The sequence below is a fragment of the Acanthochromis polyacanthus genome, chromosome 18 (assembly GCF_021347895.1).
Source record: "Acanthochromis polyacanthus isolate Apoly-LR-REF ecotype Palm Island chromosome 18, KAUST_Apoly_ChrSc, whole genome shotgun sequence".
NCBI classification, from domain to species: domain Eukaryota; kingdom Metazoa; phylum Chordata; class Actinopteri; family Pomacentridae; genus Acanthochromis; species Acanthochromis polyacanthus.
In genome coordinates this window covers 34949971-34966573 of record NC_067130.1, presented here as the reverse complement: position 1 = coordinate 34966573, position 16603 = coordinate 34949971, and the positions used below count along the sequence as shown (strand labels likewise).

Genomic DNA, 16603 nt, shown 5'->3' with positions numbered 1-16603 from the left:
CTACTTCACCCATCAAAATCATACATGTTCCCACTGTTCACAGAGTTGCCTACCAGCCCCACTATAGCTCAGCATGCAATGAAAGTCCTCAGACAAACAATCAGCTACCGTAGTCCAGGTCAGACACCCATGCTCCAGAGATTTGTCCCGATGCTCTGTGGTGTATCTGAGGACAACATCACAACTGTGGATGCTGCACAACTCTCCCTCTTCTTTCACAAAGGAAATGATTTTCACCACATTCCACCAAGTAGTGATGCACTCCATCAGCACCTCCTTCAAGTAGCTTATCAGATAAGAAATATTTGTGTAGGGACATGATATAAATATGGCTAAGAATAATGGAGGTCCTTGGTATCACAGATCATGTTTCTCCTTAGAGTGGACATGTATGGGGCAAGGCACTCTTCCAACACCATGTGACAATTTTGCCGTCTATGGGGATGGCAGCAGGGTTCCTCAGACTCTCCACCAACTCCTGTCTACACTACAACTGCCACTATTTCAAAGGACTTGCCAGATCTTGTCATGTGCAAGTTTAATACTGGCTGTAAGGCACCTTTCAAATGCTGCATGCAGAGGCTGCTTTGCATGTCTTTCTGTTGATGTCATGGCTCATGTTCCCACAGTTGTGCAGACATCTAAATAGACAATCATCTTTGTGATGTATTTACACCAAGCTATTAGTCTTCATCACTAAAACATTGTAGATATGGCATTGCCTATTTCTAAAATGTGAACATACACTCATGGAAATAAATGTTAGACCGCCCTTGTTTTCCTCAATTTCTTGTTCATTTTAATTCCTGGTACCACTAAAGGTTTATTTGTTTGGACAAATATAACAACAACAACAAAAATCACTCATGACAGTTAAATTTCAGAGCTGGTATCAGAGATTTTCCATGATTTTCTTGATAATAACCAAAATCACATCAGTTCGTCCATCAATAGCTATGGGATTGTACTGCCAAAAAACAGTTTTTAGGATTTCATGTTTTCTTTTCTGTGTTTTAGTCCCATGATCCACACAGGAATTAGTACTGATCCATCACCATTGTTTCTGATGACTGCAGCCATGCATTTTGGCATGCTCTCTACCAACTTCTGACATTGTTCTGCTGTCACAGCAACCCATTCCTGTTGCATGAATTGTAACTAATCTGCTTTGTTTTGGGGCTTATGGTTCTCCATTTAGTGTTTGATGATTTTCCATGGATTTTCAATTGGATTTAGATCTGGTGATTGAGCAGCCAAGGCATGGTTCCAATGTTCTGGTTCTCCATCCAGGCTTTAACTGACCTCGTCTTGTTGGAAAATCCAGTCATTGGAAGCAGGAAAGAGTTTTCCACCTGATGGAAGAAGACTGTTTTCAAGAGTAGTGCTGTACATGACCTGGTTCATTGTCCCTGTTCCACCCAGACTGAAACTACCTCAGGTGGTCACTGATCCACCCCTATGTTTTACTGAAGGGACAGACAGTCTGATTTGTAGCTTCTCCAGGACAGTAAGTTGTCTGGAGTGGGCATCAAGTGAAAACTGGAGTCATCATTGAAGAGAACCTTAGTCCAATCATCAACAGTTAAGTCCTATTTCTCTACAGTGTCCACTCATTTTAAGGTCCCTGGAGGTCTGAGGATGATTCCTGACACAGTGGTCATCTGGTGGTAGAAAGACGTTTCCTGTCGTGACCAGCTAGCACTTTGGTAGAACCACGTTGGGCTTGTTTTTTCTTGGTCTAATGAACGGCTGTCTTGGAGATCTTCAGTTTCTTCGCTACCTGTCTCTCACTCATGCCAATTTCCAGAAGGACCAAGATGGCTGCCTTTTTGGCTTCACATAATTCTTCTGTTTTAGGCATTATGTTAGGGCTGACAATTTCTGAGTCGTGCTACGGCTTGAATGTCAGCAGGAAACCACTCTAGGCCTTTGCATGTGCAGTGCTGCTGATGACATGAAATGTCCTCTTAGTTACCCTAGGAATACAATGAAGCTTAAGCATGTCAGATAGGACATAAAATACTCTACCAGAGAATACAATGAAGCCAAGAGGATGTTAAATAAGATGTAATAAGACTAGTGTTATGGAATCAGTTGCATTTTTTGTCATGCTCATTGCGTTCTTCAGGTAATGAACCTTTAGTTGTACCAGGTATTAAAATGAACAAGAAACTGAAGAAGACAAGGGAGGTCTAATGATTTTTTCTTTGATTGTAGTTATGAACTTGTCTCACTACTCAGTTTCTTAGCATCCATAATACACATATTCAACACTTTAAGTTGTATTTATTATTGAGTTTTGATTTGACTGTTTTTGGTATGCGTTTTTTTAAATAAATTACATATTTTGCCTTCAGTGGTCATTCTTTTTTAAGTCTTGAAACCTACTTTGTTGGATTCCTTGACCCCAATAATGTACAATTTGACACCAAGTTTGCCATTATAGCTATAACAGAAGCAAAGACATGGGCCTTTCAAGGATGGTCGGTGGCCATTTTAAAAATGGCCACCGACCAAGCGTGATCTCACTTGTGTCTTAGGATAAATTTACTTGTATGACCCTAAGGTACTTCCATACCAAAGGGGACCTTTGCATCATGATTTGAAGTCAAAAGTTGATTAACTTCCCTACTAACAGTCTTACAGACACTAAACATCAGATCTATTCTGAGCAGGAAGAACAAAAGAATAACACTATTAAATTACTGTGACTTTGTATTATGGAACTGTACTGTTGTGAATCTAATAGTTTGATAAGTGACGGTACCAGCAGCAGGTGGACCTCTGTGCCCATATCAATGACTGACATATGGGTGCATCTCTGTGATCCAGCACTCATTCCAAATCCCTGCAGACTGGCAGATGAAGTCAAAATTCAGGAAGATGTGATGAAAATCACCATGTCCAAGATACATGGGTACTGCCTGCATCCACACATCTAAGAATGTCTGTTAGTATCCAGACCTCTGGAGACAAAGCTAATGTTAGCTACATTACATGCTAACACTAAGGATTTTCTGTAGTTGTGGGGACCATCAGTAATCCACTGAGTGTTCAGATCCTCACATGCTGCAGTGCATGAAGACTCTTATGTTCACTCTTGCTGCTAACAGGACATTTGGTGGCATTAGTTAGCTGTAGGAAGTAAATAAACCTGAAGGTTAGAGGGAACTACTCAGTCTGATGGTTCACCTGGACACATTGAGTGGGCGGGGCTACACAAAGCTGGACTCCTATTATTCAAGAACTACAACAGAAATGGATTTACACCAGATGGGACCATTAAGGGCTTTAGAGGGAAGAGTTTAAGTCTGCTCTGACAGCTGGTCAATCATCATTCCAAATCTAGTTATTTCACCTCCAGATGTTGACCATTTTATGTGGAAGCAGAAAAGTTCTACATGAGAAATAAGCAAACTGGATCTGATGTAAAGCTGTACTTTATTTCAAAGAGACAGTGAGGAGATACAAGAGGTTGGACGAAGGACCTCTGTAGTCGTAGTGAAGCTGTGGATGGATCTGTGGTGGTAGTCTACATGCTGGGGGGGCCCACTGGTCCACAGATGTGTACTGGAGGTGCTGGTTATGGAATCGTCAGCATCAGTCTTCATTGCCCAAGCCCTAAGGTCCACTGTGATTGTACAGCTTGTCATCATCATAGTCATCATCCCGCTTTGGAATCCTCCTCTTAGTGGGAATCGTCGTTCTCGAAATAATCATCATCCTCATCGGAATCGTCGCCATCTACTTGTGGTTGTCTCTTGAGTAATCCAAGTTCTGGTGGATGTAATTTTCTGCTTAGTGGTCGTGGATGTACTGGAAGATGTTGCGAAATTCTCTTTCTGGTTGGAATTGTCGTCGTCCTCAGAATCATCATCATCATACTCCTTGGTATTGCTGTCATTGTCATCGTCCTCTGAGTTATCATTGTCCTTGTCGTCATACTCTTCAGAATCGCCGTGGCCATCCTCCTCGGACTTGCTGATGCGGGGAATCTGGATGTGGTCTTTGACTGACGGGTCGTAGAATCATTGGATGTGGTTGGCTGTTGAGGGGATGTCAAAGATCCAGATACGGTCCTTGGCCGAGTCATCCGAGATGCATTGGAAAAGGTTGTTCAGTAGACGTAGAGGATCTGGATGTGTACATTGTGGTCATTGATCCGGTGAATGTAGTTCTCTGCTTTGTGGTCAAGGACACACTGGGTGTGCTTGGTGGCAGTGTAGATTCAGATGTCATTGTCTCTTGAGTAGTCAGAGTTCTGGTGGATGTGGTTGTACACTTAGTGGTCATGGATGCACTGGAAGTTGTTGCTGAGTTGTTGTGGAATTCTCATTGTAGTTGGATTCACCTCAGAATCATTGTCATTATTGTCTTCAGAATCATCATTGTCATCATTCTCAGAATCATCGTGCATCCTTCTTGGAATCTTTGTCATCATCCGGATGTGGCTGTCTCTTGAGTAATCGGATTTCTGGTGGATGTAATTGTCTGATATTGGTCGTGAATGCGCTGGAAGTTGTTGCTTGCTTAGCTTTTGTGGAATTCTCATTGGAGTTGGAATCATCATCCTCGGAATCGCCTCCATCCTCAGAATCTTCATCATCCTCGGAATCAGTATCATCATCATCCTCAGAATCACTGTTTCCATCCTCCTCGGAATTGCTGGATGTGCTTGTCCACTGTGTAGATGCAGATGCCGTGTCCTGAGTCATTGGAGTTCTGGTGGGTGTGGATGTCTGCTTCGTGGTCATAGAATCACTGGACATTGTTGCCTGCCGAGCTGTTGTGGAGGCGCTGGATGTTGACCTAAGCTGTGTAGTCATGGGTTGAATGTTGAGGAGAATTCAAGGATCCGGATGTGGTCCTTGACTGAATCTGAGATGGACTGGATGTGGTTGTCTGTTCAGTGCAAGTGGCGGATCTGGATGTGGTCATTGTGGTCCTAGATCCATGGAATGTGGTTCTCTGCTTTGTGGTCAATGACACGTTGAATGTGCTTGGTGGCGGTGTAGATGCAGATGTAGTTGTCTCTTGAGTAATCAGAGTTCTGGTGGATGCGGTTGTCTGCTTAGTGGTCGTAGATGTGCTGGAAGTTGTTGCCTGCTGAACGGTTGTGGAATTCTGAATGTAATTGGAATCATCATCCTCGGAATCGTCATCGTCCTCGGAATCGTCATCGTCCTCGGAATCGTCATCGTCCTCGGAATCGTCTTTCTTGGAATTGTCGTCGTCGTCGTCATCTTCCTCTGTATCGCCATCGACATCCTCCTCAGAATTGCCATCATCTTCCTCAGAATCATTGTCGTCATCCTCTTCGGAATAGTCATCCTTGGAATCGCTGGATGTGCTTGGTCGCTGTGCAGATGCAGATGTTGTTGTCTCCTGAGTCATTGGAGTTTTGGTTGATGGGGATGTCTGCTTAGTGGTCATTGATTTGCTGGATGTGGTTGCCTGGCGAGCTGTTGTGGAGGTGCTGGATATTGACATAAGCTGTGTAGTCGTAGGTGCACTAGATGTGGCTTTCTGCTTAGGGGTTGTAGATGCGCTGGAAGTTGTTGTCTGCTGAGCTGTTGTGTGATACTGAACGTATTTGGAATCATCGTCCTCAGAATCGCCATCATCCTCTGAATCGTCATTGGAATTATCATTTTCGGAATCATCATTGTCCTCATCCTCGGAATCGTTGTCATTGTTGTCGTCTTCTCTGGCATCCCTGTCGACATCCTCCTCGGAATCTCCGCTCTCGTCCTCATAATCATTGTCATCGTCATCCTTGGAATTGCTGGATGTGCTTGGTCGCTATGCAGATGCAGATGTCCTTGTCTCCTGAGTCATTGGAGTTTTGGTTGATGCGGATCTCTGCTTAGTGGTCATTGATTTGCTGGATGTGGTTGCCTGGCGAGCTGTTGTGGAGGCGCTGGATATTGACCTAAGCTGTGCAGTTGTAAGTGCACTAGATATGGCTGTCTGCTTAGGGGTTGTAGATGCGCTGGAAGTTGTTGCCTGCTGAGCTGTTGTGGAATTCTGAACATAATTGGAATCATCGTCCTCGGAATCGCCATCATCCTCAGAATCGTCATCGAAATTGTCATCATTCTCTGAATCATTGTCCTCATCCTCGGATTCGTCATTGTCTTTCTCGGAATCGTCGTTGTCGTCATCTTCTTTGGCATCTCTGTCGACATCCTCCTCGGAATCTCCGCTCTCATCCTCCTCATAATCATTGTCGTCGTCATCCTTGGAATTGCTGGATGTGCTTGGTCGCTGTGCAGATGCAGATGTCCTTGTCTCCTGAGTCATTGGAGTTTTGGTTGATGCGGATCTCTGCTTACTGGTCATTGATTTGCTGGATGTGGTTGCCTGGCGAGCTGTTGTGGAGGCGCTGGATATTGACCTAAGCTGTGCAGTTGTAAGTGCACTAGATATGGCTGTCTGCTTAGGGGTTGTAGATGCGCTGGAAGTTGTTGCCTGCTGAGCTGTTGTGCGATTCTGAACGAAGTTGGAATCATCGTCCTCGGAATCACCATCATCCTCGGAATCATCATTGTCCTCATCCTCGGAATCGTTGTCGTTATTGTCATCTTCTTTGGCATATTCGTCGACATCCTCCTCGGAATCTCCGCTCTCATCCTCATCATAGTCATTGTCGCCATCATCCTCGGAATCATCGTCATCCTTGGAATCAGTGGATGTACTTGGTCGCTGTGCAGATGCAGATGTCGTTGTCTCCTGAGTCCTTGGAGTTCTGGTGGATGTAGTCACCTGTTGAGATGTTGTGAGGAATATGGACGTGGTCTTTGGCTGAGTGGTCATAGAATCACTGGACGTGGTTGCCTGCTGAGCCGTTGTGGAAGCACTGGTTGTTGATCTCAGCTGCACAGTCGTAGATCCATAGGATGTAGTTGTCTTTTGAGCAGACATGGTCCTTGGTTTAGTGGTCGTAGATTCACTGAATGTGGTTGGCTGTTGAGGGGATGTCAAAGATCCAGATATGTTCCTTGGCTGAGTCATCTGAGATGCACTGGAAAAGGTTGTATGTTCAGCAGACGTAGAGGATCTTAATGTGGTCCTTGTGGTCATAGATCCATGGAATGTGGTTCTCTGCTTTGTGGTCAGTGACATTCTGGGGGTGCTTGGTGGCAGTGTAGATTCAGATGTAGTTGTCTCTTGAGTAATCAGATTTCTGGTGGATGTGGTTGTCTTCTTCATGGTTGTGGATGCACCGGAAGTTGTTGCTTGCTGAGCTGTTGTGGAATCCTCATCATTGCTGGAATCGTCATCATCATCCTCCTCAGAGTCGTCATCGCCATACTCCTCGGTATCATTGTCGCCATCCTCTACAGAATCATCATCGCCATCCTCTTCAGTGTCATCGTCGCCATCCTCTTCAGTGTCATCGTCGCCATCCTCTTCAGTGTCATCGTCGCCATCCTCTTCAGTGTCATCGTCGCCATCCTCTTCAGTGTCATCGTCGCCATCCTCTTCAGTGTCATTGTCGCCATCCTCTTCAGTGTCATTGTCGCCATCCTCTTCAGTGTCATTGTCGCCATCCTCTGCAGAATCCTCATCACCATCATCCTCGGAATCATCGTTGCCATCCTCCTTGGAATTACCGTCGTCATCCTCCTCGGAATTACCGGATGTGCTTGGTGGCTGTATAGATGCAGATTTCATCTCCCGAGTCATTCGAGTTCTGGTGGATGCAGTTGCCTGCTGAGCTGTTGTGGAGACGCTAGATGCTGACTTCAGCTGCATCATCTCAGATGCACTAAATGTGGTTGTCTGTTGAGTGGATGTGGATGATCTGGATATGGTCCTTGGCTGGGTGGTCTTAGAACCAGTGAATGTGGTTCTCTGCTGAGTGGTCGATGACGTGTTGAATGTGCTTGGTGGCTCTGTAGATGCAGATGTAGTTGTCTCTTGAGTAATCAGAGTTCTGGTGGATGTGGTTGTGTGCTCAGTGGTTGTGAATGCACTGGAAGTTGTTGCCTGCTGAGCTGTTGCGGTGGCATTGGATGTGGACCTCAGTTGTGTAGTCATACGAGTACTGAATATGAGTGTCGGTTGAGTGGATGTGGAGAATCTGGATGTGGTCCTTGGCTGGGTGATCTTAGATCTGAAGAATGGGATTCTCTGCTCAGTGCACATTGACGCACTGGATGTGGTTTTTGACTGTACAGATGAATATGTGGTTGTTGCTGGAGTTCTTGTAGACATGGTGAAGGTGGCTGCATGCTGAAGGGTTTTGCAGGCTCTAGATGCAGCTGGTGGCTGAGTGGACGTGGATGATTTGGATGTGACCATTGGCCAAGTGGTTGCTGATGCCTTAGAAGTGGTTTTCTCCTGAATCATTGGCATTCTGGTGGATATGGTTGCCTGCTGAGCTGTTGTGGAGCAGCTGGATGCTAACCTCAGCTCCTTAGTCATAGATGCACTGGATGTGGTCTTTGGCTGACTAGTCACTGATCCAGTGAAGGTGGTTCTCTGCTGAGTGGTCAGTGACCTGCTGGATGTGCTTGGTGGCTGTGTAGATGCAGATGTAGTCTCCTGAGTGATCAGAGATCTAGTGGGTGTGGCTGTCTGCTCAGTGAACGTGGATGTGGTGGGCCAAGTTGCCTGCTGAGTTGCTGTGGAGGTGCTGGATGTTGACATCCACTGCATTGTCATAGATTCACTGGATGTGACTTTTTTTTTAGTGGATGTGGAGGATCCAGATGTGGTCCTGGGCTGAGTGGTTCCAGGTGCACTGGACATCGTTTTCTGCTGAGTTGTTGTGGTTGTCTGAGTGGAAGTGAAAAATCTAGATGTGTCCTTTGGCTGAGTGATCATTGATCTGGTGAGTGTGGTCCTCTGCCGAGTGGTCGATGAAATGCTGGATGTGCTTTGTGGCTGTGTAGATGCAGTTATAGTTTTCTCCTGAGTAGCTGGAAATCTGGTGGATGTTGCGTGCTCAGTGGATGTGGATGCGCTGGACATAGTTATCTGCTGAGTTGCTGTGGAAGTGCTGGATGCTGACCTCAGCTGCCTTGATGTTGATGCACTCAATATGGTTGTCTTTTCAGGGGATGTCGTCCTTGGATGTGTGGTCATAGATGCACTGGATGTTGTTGGCTGCTGAGCTGTTGTGGAGACAGTGGAGGTTGATCTTAGCTGTGTAGTCGTTGGTGCACTGGATATGGTTGTGTGTTGAGTGGAAGTGGAGATTCCGTAGGTGTTCTTTGGCTGAGTGGTCATATATCCTGTGAATGTGGTCTTCTGCTGCATGGTCAGTGATGCGCTGGATGTTCTTGCTGACTGTGTCGATGTAGATGTACTTGTCTCTTGAGTGGTCAGAGATCTGGTGGGTGTGGTTGTTTCCTCAGTGGTTGCAGATGTAATTGCCTGCCGAGTTGCTGTGGAGGTGCTGGATGTTGACTTTAGCTGTGTTGATGTAGGTGTACTGGATATGGTTGTCTTTTGAGTGGAAATCGAGGATCCGGATGTCGTCCTTGGCTGAGTCATCCAAGGTGCACTGGCTATGGTTGTCTGTTGAGTCAATGTGGAGGATCTGGATGTGGTCGCTGTCTGACTGGTCTTAGATCTTGTGAATGAGGTTCTGTGCTGTGGGGTCAGTGACTTGCTGGATGTGCTTTGTGGCTCTGTAGATGCTGATGTGATTGTCTCTTGAGTCATCCAAGTTCTGGTGGATATGGGTGTCTGCTCAGTGGTCTTGGATGGGCTAGATGTGGTTGCCTGTTGAGTTGTGGTGGAGCTGGATATTAACGCCAGCAGCATCGTTGTAGGTGTATTGGATTTGGTTGCCTTTTGAGTGGACATGTTTCTAGGCTCAGTGATCATAGAGCCAATGGATGGGGTTGTATTTTGAGGAGACTTTGTGCTTGGCGGAGCACTTGTAGATGCACTGGACATTGTTGCCTGCTGAGCTGTTGTGGAGACAGTGGAGGCTGACCACAGCTGTGTAGTCGTTGGTGCACTGGATATGGTTGCTGGTTGAGTGGAAGTGGGAATTTTGTATGTGTCCTTTGGCTGAGTGGTCATAGATCCCATGAACGTGGTCTTCTGCTGCATGGTCGATGACATGCTGGATGTGCTTGGTGGCTGCGTAGATGCAGATGTAATTGTCTCTTGAGTGGTCAGAGATCTGGTGGGTGTGGTTGTCTCCTCAGTGGTTGCAGACGTAATTGCCCGCTGAGTTGCTGTGGAGGTGCTGGATGTTGACATCCACTGCATTGTCATAGATGCACTGGATGCGATTGTATTTTGAGTGGAAGTGGACAATCCAGATGTAGTCCTTGGTTGAGTGGTTCTAGGTGCACTGGATATGGTTGTCTGCTGAGTGGAAGTGTAAATTCCGTATGTGTCCTTTGGCTGAGTGGTCATAGATCCCATGAATATGGTCTTCTGCTGCATGGCCGATGACATGCTGGATGTGCCTTGTGGCTGTTTAGATACAGATATATTTGTCTGTGGAGTGTCGGGAGGTCTGGTGGATGTGGTTGTCTGCTCAGTCGACGTGTAGGCACTGACTTTTGACCTTAGTTGTGTAGACATAGATGCACTGGAAAAGGTTGTCTTTCGAATGGATGTGATCCTTGGCTGAGTGGTTGTAGATGCACTGGGTGTTGTTGCCTGATGAGATGTTGTGGAGGTGTTCGATACTGACCCCAGTTGCATAGTCGTCGATGCACTGGATATAATTGTTTTTTGAGAGGATGTGATCCTCGGCTGAGTGATCTTCGATATGCTGTATGTGGTTGTCTGCTGAGAAGCTCTGGAGAATCCGGATGTGGTATTTGACTGAGCGGTCTTAGATCCGGTGAATGTGGTTCTCTGCTGAGTGGTGAATGACACGTTAGATGCGCTTGATGGCTGTGAAGACGCAGATGAAATTGTCTCCTGACTCTTTGGAGTTCTGGTGGATGTGGCTGCCTGCTGAGCGGTTGTGGAGGATATGGATGTGGTCGTGGACTGAGTGGTTGTAGATGCACTGGGCATTGTTGCCTGCTGAGCTGTTGTGAAGGCCCTCGACGTTAACATAAGCTGCATAGTCGTAGATGCACTAGATATGGTTGTCATTTGAGTAGCCGTGGAAAACCTGGATGTGGTCTTTGGCAGAATGGTTGTAGATGCACTGGACGTGGTGGCCTGCTCAGTTGTTGTGGGGGCGCTGTATGTTGACTTTAGCTGTGTTGATGTAGGTGCACTGGATATGGTTGTCTTTTGAGTGGAAATCGAGGATCCAGATGTCGTCCTTGGCTTAGTCATCCAAGATGCACTGGCTAAGGTTGTCTCTTGAGTCAATGTGGAGGATCTGGATGTGGTCGCTGTCTGACTGGTCTTAGATCTTGTGAATGAGGTTCTGTGCTGTGGGGTCAGTGACTTGCTGGATGTGCTTTGTGGCTCTGTAGATGCTGATGTGATTGTCTCTTGAGTCATCCAAGTTCTGGTGGATATGGGTGTCTGCTCAGTGGTCTTGGATGGGCTAGATGTGGTTGCCTGTTGAGTTGTGGTGGAGCTGGATATTAACGCCAGCAGCATCGTTGTAGGTGTATTGGATTTGGTTGCCTTTTGAGTGGACATGTTTCTAGGCTCAGTGATCATAGATCCAATGGATGGGGTTGTATTTTGGGGAGACTTTGTGCTTGGCGGAGTACTTGTAGATGCACTGGACATTGTTGCCTGCTGAGCTGTTGTGGAGACAGTGGAGGCTGACCACAGCTGTGCAGTCATAGGTGCACTGGATATGGTTGCTGGTTGAGTTGAAGTGGGGATTTTGTATGTGTCCTTGGTCTGAGTGGTCATAGATCCCATGAATGTGGTCTTCTGTTGCCTTGTCGATGACATGCTGGATGTGCTTGGTGGCTGCGTAGATGCAGATGTAATTGTCTCCTGAGTGGTGGGAGAGCTTGTGGATGTGGTTGTCTGCTCAGTGGTCATGTAGGCACTGGATGTGGTTGAGTGCTGAGTTGTTGTTGAGGCACTGGATATGATTGTCTTTTGAGTGGATGTGGTCCTCGGCTGAGTGATCATCGATATGCTGTATGTGGTTGTCTGCTGAGAAGCTCTGGAGAATCCGGATGTGGTATTTGGCTGAGCGGTCTTAGATCCGGTGAATGTGGTTCTCTGCTGAGTGGTGAATGACACGTTAGATGCGCTTGATGGCTGTGAAGACGCAGATGAAATTGTCTCCTGACTCTTTGGAGTTCTGGTGGATGTGGCTGCCTGCTGAGCGGTTGTGGAGGATATGGATGTGGTCATGGACTGAGTGGTTGCAGATGCACTGGGCATTGTTGCCTGCTGAGCTGTTGTGAAGGCCCTCGACGTTAACATAAGCTGCATAGTCGTAGATGCACTGGATATGGTTGTCATTTGAGTAGCCGTGGAAAACCTGGATGTGGTCTTTGGCAGAATGGTTGTAGATGCACTGGACGTGGTGGCCTGCTCAGTTGTTGTGGGGGCGCTGTATGTTGACTTTAGCTGTGTTGATGTAGGTGCACTGGATATGGTTGTCTTTTGAGTGGAAATCGAGGATCCAGATGTCGTCCTTGGCTTAGTCATCCAAGATGCACTGGCTAAGGTTGTCTCTTGAGTCAATGTGGAGGATCTGGATGTGGTCGCTGTCTGACTGGTCTTAGATCTTGTGAATGAGGTTCTGTGCTGTGGGGTCAGTGACTTGCTGGATGTGCTTTGTGGCTCTGTAGATGCTGATGTGATTGTCTCTTGAGTCATCCAAGTTCTGGTGGATATGGGTGTCTGCTCAGTGGTCTTGGATGGGCTAGATGTGGTTGCCTGTTGAGTTGTGGTGGAGCTGGATATTAACGCCAGCAGCATCGTTGTAGGTGCATTGGATTTGGTTGCCTTTTGAGTGGACATGTTTCTAGGCTCAGTGATCATAGATCCAATGGATGAGGTTGTATTTTGAGGAGACTTTGTGCTTGGCGGAGTACTTGTAGATGCACTGGACATTGTTGTCTGCTGAGCTGTTGTGGAGACAGTGGAGGCTGACCACAGCTGTGTAGTCATTGGTGCACTGGATATGGTTGCTGGTTGAGTGGAAGTGGGGATTTTGTATGTGTCCTTTGGCTGAGTGGTCATAGATCCCCTGAATGAGGTCTTCTGCTGCATGGTCGATGACATGCTGGATGTGCTTGGTGGCTGCGTAGATGCAGATGTAATTGTCTCTTGAGTGGTCAGAGATCTGGTGGGTGTGGTTGTCTCCTCAGTGGTTGCAGACGTAATTGCCCGCTGAGTTGCTGTGGAGGTGCTGGATGTTGACATCCACTGCATTGTCATAGATGCACTGGATGCGATTGTATTTTGAGTGGAAGTGGACAATCCAGATGTAGTCCTTGGTTGAGTGGTTCTAGGTGCACTGGATATGGTTGTCTGCTGAGTGGAAGTGTAAATTCCGTATGTGTCCTTTGGCTGAGTGGTCATAGATCCCATGAATATGGTCTTCTGCTGCATGGCCGATGACATGCTGGATGTGCCTTGTGGCTGTGTAGATGCAGATGTAATTGTCTCCTGAGTGGTGGGAGAGCTGGTGGATGTGGTTGTCTGCTCAGTGGTCATGTAGGCACTGGATGTGGTTGAGTGCTGAGTTGTTGTTGAGGCACTGGATGTTGACTTTAGCTGAGTAGTGAGAGATACACCGGATGTAGTTTTCTTTTGAGTGGATGTTGAGTATCTGGATGTGAACCTTGGGTGAGTGGTCTTAGATCTGGTGAATGTGGTCCTCTGCCGAGTAGTCAGTGACATACTGTATGGGTTTGGTAGCTGTGCAGATGCAAATGTGGTTTTTGCCTGGGTTATCATAGATCTGGTGGATGCCTGCTGACTGGTTGTGGAGTCTCTGGATGTGGGTTTCAGCTGCGTATTGGTGAAGTCACTGGTTGTGATCATTGGCTGCACAGCTGTAGAGGCCCTGTAAGTGGTTGTTGTCTCAATAGTTGTAGTTTTTGTGGTCTGCTGAGTGCTCGTGGAGGGTTTGGATGTGGTCCTTGGCTGCATTGTGGAGGCACTGGATGTGGTTTTCTGCTTAGCGGTCGATAACTTTCTGGATGTGGTTGCTCGTTGCATGGTTGATGAGGCTGTGGATGTCGTCATTGGCTGAGTAGTGGTGAAGGCACTGGATACGGTCGATGGCTGTGTAGATGAGGAGCTGAACGTGGTTGTTGAATGCATGGTCACTGAGAATCTGGGCGTGGAGAGTCTGGATGTGGTCATTGGCTGTGTGGCTGTGGAAACGCTGTGTGTGGTATTTGGATCCTCAGACGTGGTTGATGACGGGGAATTTGTGATTTCGTCTTCTGTATATGGCCCGTCTGGAATGTCGTTATATCCCCACAAATCATAGATTATTGAATCATCATCAGCAACCACTGGTATGGATACAGGAAAAACAGTGACTGTCGTGGTCTCGTCATCCTCATATTCACTGTACTCTTCATCATCCTCATCAGAAGAGTCATCCGATGCATCCAGGTGTTCTGAGGAGTTGTCTGCCATCTGTAGGATTACATTTGACAGCTGCATTAGCAGAGTCTCCTTCAACATGGAGAGGTTCTGCTCCTCACATCATTTCAGTTTCCCCTCTCACCTGTCGGGGTTCCACATTGTGCCAATGACGAGGATTCACCATCCAATCCCACTGGTCCTGCAGAGCTCTGCGCTGACGATCCAGCCCATCTCCTCTGGCTGCACTGAAACAAGCCGCCAGCATCGTGCACATCTCCCCAGCCGAGTCCAAATAGATCACTTCAAACGTGGAGTCCTGCACAACATTCAGCTGTTACTTCTCCATCCAACTTACATAAACTGGATGGTGGATCCATCTCTCCTTACCTTGTCTGCCGGTGTGGAGATCTGCACCAACACTGGTCCTGGAGTAGTGCTGGTCTGCAACCTCCCAACCACCACATCTTTCCCCAGAGCCTTCACCTTCTGCAGTCTGCTTCCCAGAGGCAGTTTCACAGCCACATCTGTGCTCTGGCAGCTCACTGCTGGCAGGCTCAACGTTGCAGGATCCTCACAGGCGACCACAGCCGTAATGTTCTCCCGCAGCAGGTGGTCGAAGTAACGCAGCTTCAGCTGGTGGAACCACGTTCCGTTTGAAACCTGTGGAACAAACCAAGACGTCACCAGTTGGTCATTATCTCAGGACTTACACCTTTTCAGAGTACAAACTATGACAAACTGAGCTTCCAGGGATTTACCTGTGATGACACATGGCAGCTGGTGTAAGGCAGCTTCAGCAGCAGCCACGGCCCCACGGTCCCAACAGAACCACCACATCCCTGCTGCAGCAACGGCAACCTCCCATCTGCACAGACATCAGAACCAACAGGTTACAGGTCGCATTATCTCAGATGGAAACACAGCAGCTGCATGAGGCCGACGTGGTTCCAGACAAACAGTTCACCTTGGAGACTTTCCAAGTGAGTCAGTCTGAAGGTAACAGGTGGATCCACTGATGGAGCTGCACGAGGCTTCAGTGCTCTGAAAGTCTCTTTAGACTCCCCAAGAAACATCAACCCAACAGCTGCCTTCATCTTGGAGCTACCACAACTTCTAATGAAATCATCTTCAACCAACAAACTACACTGAGTTCAGGGAATTAGTTCCTTCTTTATTTCTTTTATTCAACCAGGAGAAATCCCAGTGAGATTAGAAACCTTTTTTTTCAAGGGAGTCCTGGCCTAGATGGGCAGCAGCAGATACAAAACAGTTTCAAAATCACAGTCAAAACACAATTAAGACAAGAAAAAAAGTAGATTAAATTTACAAGCAAATTATGACAAGCAAGTCCATGTTGTGGAATCACCAAGTTTGGATCTGAAAGTACTCAATGAGATGAACTCTGTTAGTTTCCAGTGTTTCTGCAACAGAATAAACCTCGTATTAAACCTGGAAAAAAACAGTGTATGTGCTTCTCAATTAGGAAATCAAACCAACAGTGCTTTAAAGTGAATATACAAAAATCAAGAAATTATTTCAGTGACAGAATTCAAGTATCTTGGAGTTGTACTAGACCCTCAACTTAAATTTAATCTCCACATGAAGATTTAAAAAATAATTTTAAAAAAATATCTGAACTGCTTTAAATTAATCAGAAATTCCTGACCAGACAGCCCTACTGTAAATGAAGCTCTCATCCTGTCTGACAGTTTGGGCTCAAGCAGCCCCGTCTACAATGAAACATATCAGTTCATTATACAAAAAACAATTCGGTGGCATCATTGTCGTCTTCTTCTTTTCCTTTCTGCTTTTCCCTTCAGGGGTCGCCACAGTGAATCAATTGCCTCCATCTAACCCTGTCTGCTGCATCCTCTTCTCTCACACCAACTACCTTCATGTCCTCTTTAACCACATCCATAAACCTCCTCTTTGGTCTTCCTCTAGGCCTCCTGCCTGGCAGTGGGAAACTCAGCATCCTTCTACCAATATATTCACTCTCTCTCCTCTGGACATGTCTGAACCATCTCAGTCTGGCCTCTCTGACTTTATCTCCAAAGCCTCTAACATGTGCTGTCCCTCTGATGGACTCATTCCTGATCCTATCCATCCTGGTCACTCCCAAAGAGAACCTCAGCATCTTCAG

General features: G+C 46.6%; 3 protein-coding genes across 3 annotated transcripts; all 3 read right to left on the bottom strand.

The window, feature by feature from the left end:
* Positions 1-2658: 2658 nt before the first annotated feature.
* LOC127530968 (dentin sialophosphoprotein-like) lies at positions 2659-5781 on the bottom strand (the record flags this gene model as incomplete). Its single annotated transcript, XM_051938974.1, has 1 exon — positions 2659-5781. A coding segment is annotated over one exon (972 nt), but the record flags the coding sequence as incomplete, so codon positions are not given.
* On the bottom strand, positions 5773-11853 carry LOC127530926 (serine-rich adhesin for platelets-like). Its single transcript, XM_051938865.1, has one exon. It carries the CDS (start codon positions 11845-11847, stop codon positions 5803-5805), a length of 6045 nt encoding a protein of 2014 aa, XP_051794825.1. The 5' UTR covers positions 11848-11853; the 3' UTR covers positions 5773-5802.
* Positions 11854-14499, bottom strand: LOC127530927 (mucin-5AC-like; the record flags this gene model as incomplete). The annotated part of the gene is made up of 1 exon (XM_051938866.1): positions 11854-14499. A coding segment is annotated over exon 1 (2376 nt), but the record flags the coding sequence as incomplete, so codon positions are not given.
* Positions 14500-16603: the final 2104 nt, after the last annotated feature.

Coding starts and splice junctions, on each gene's coding strand:
- LOC127530926 (XM_051938865.1), bottom strand. CDS start 11,847: ATGTCATCGACAAGGCAACAGAAGACCACATTCATGGGATCTATGACC.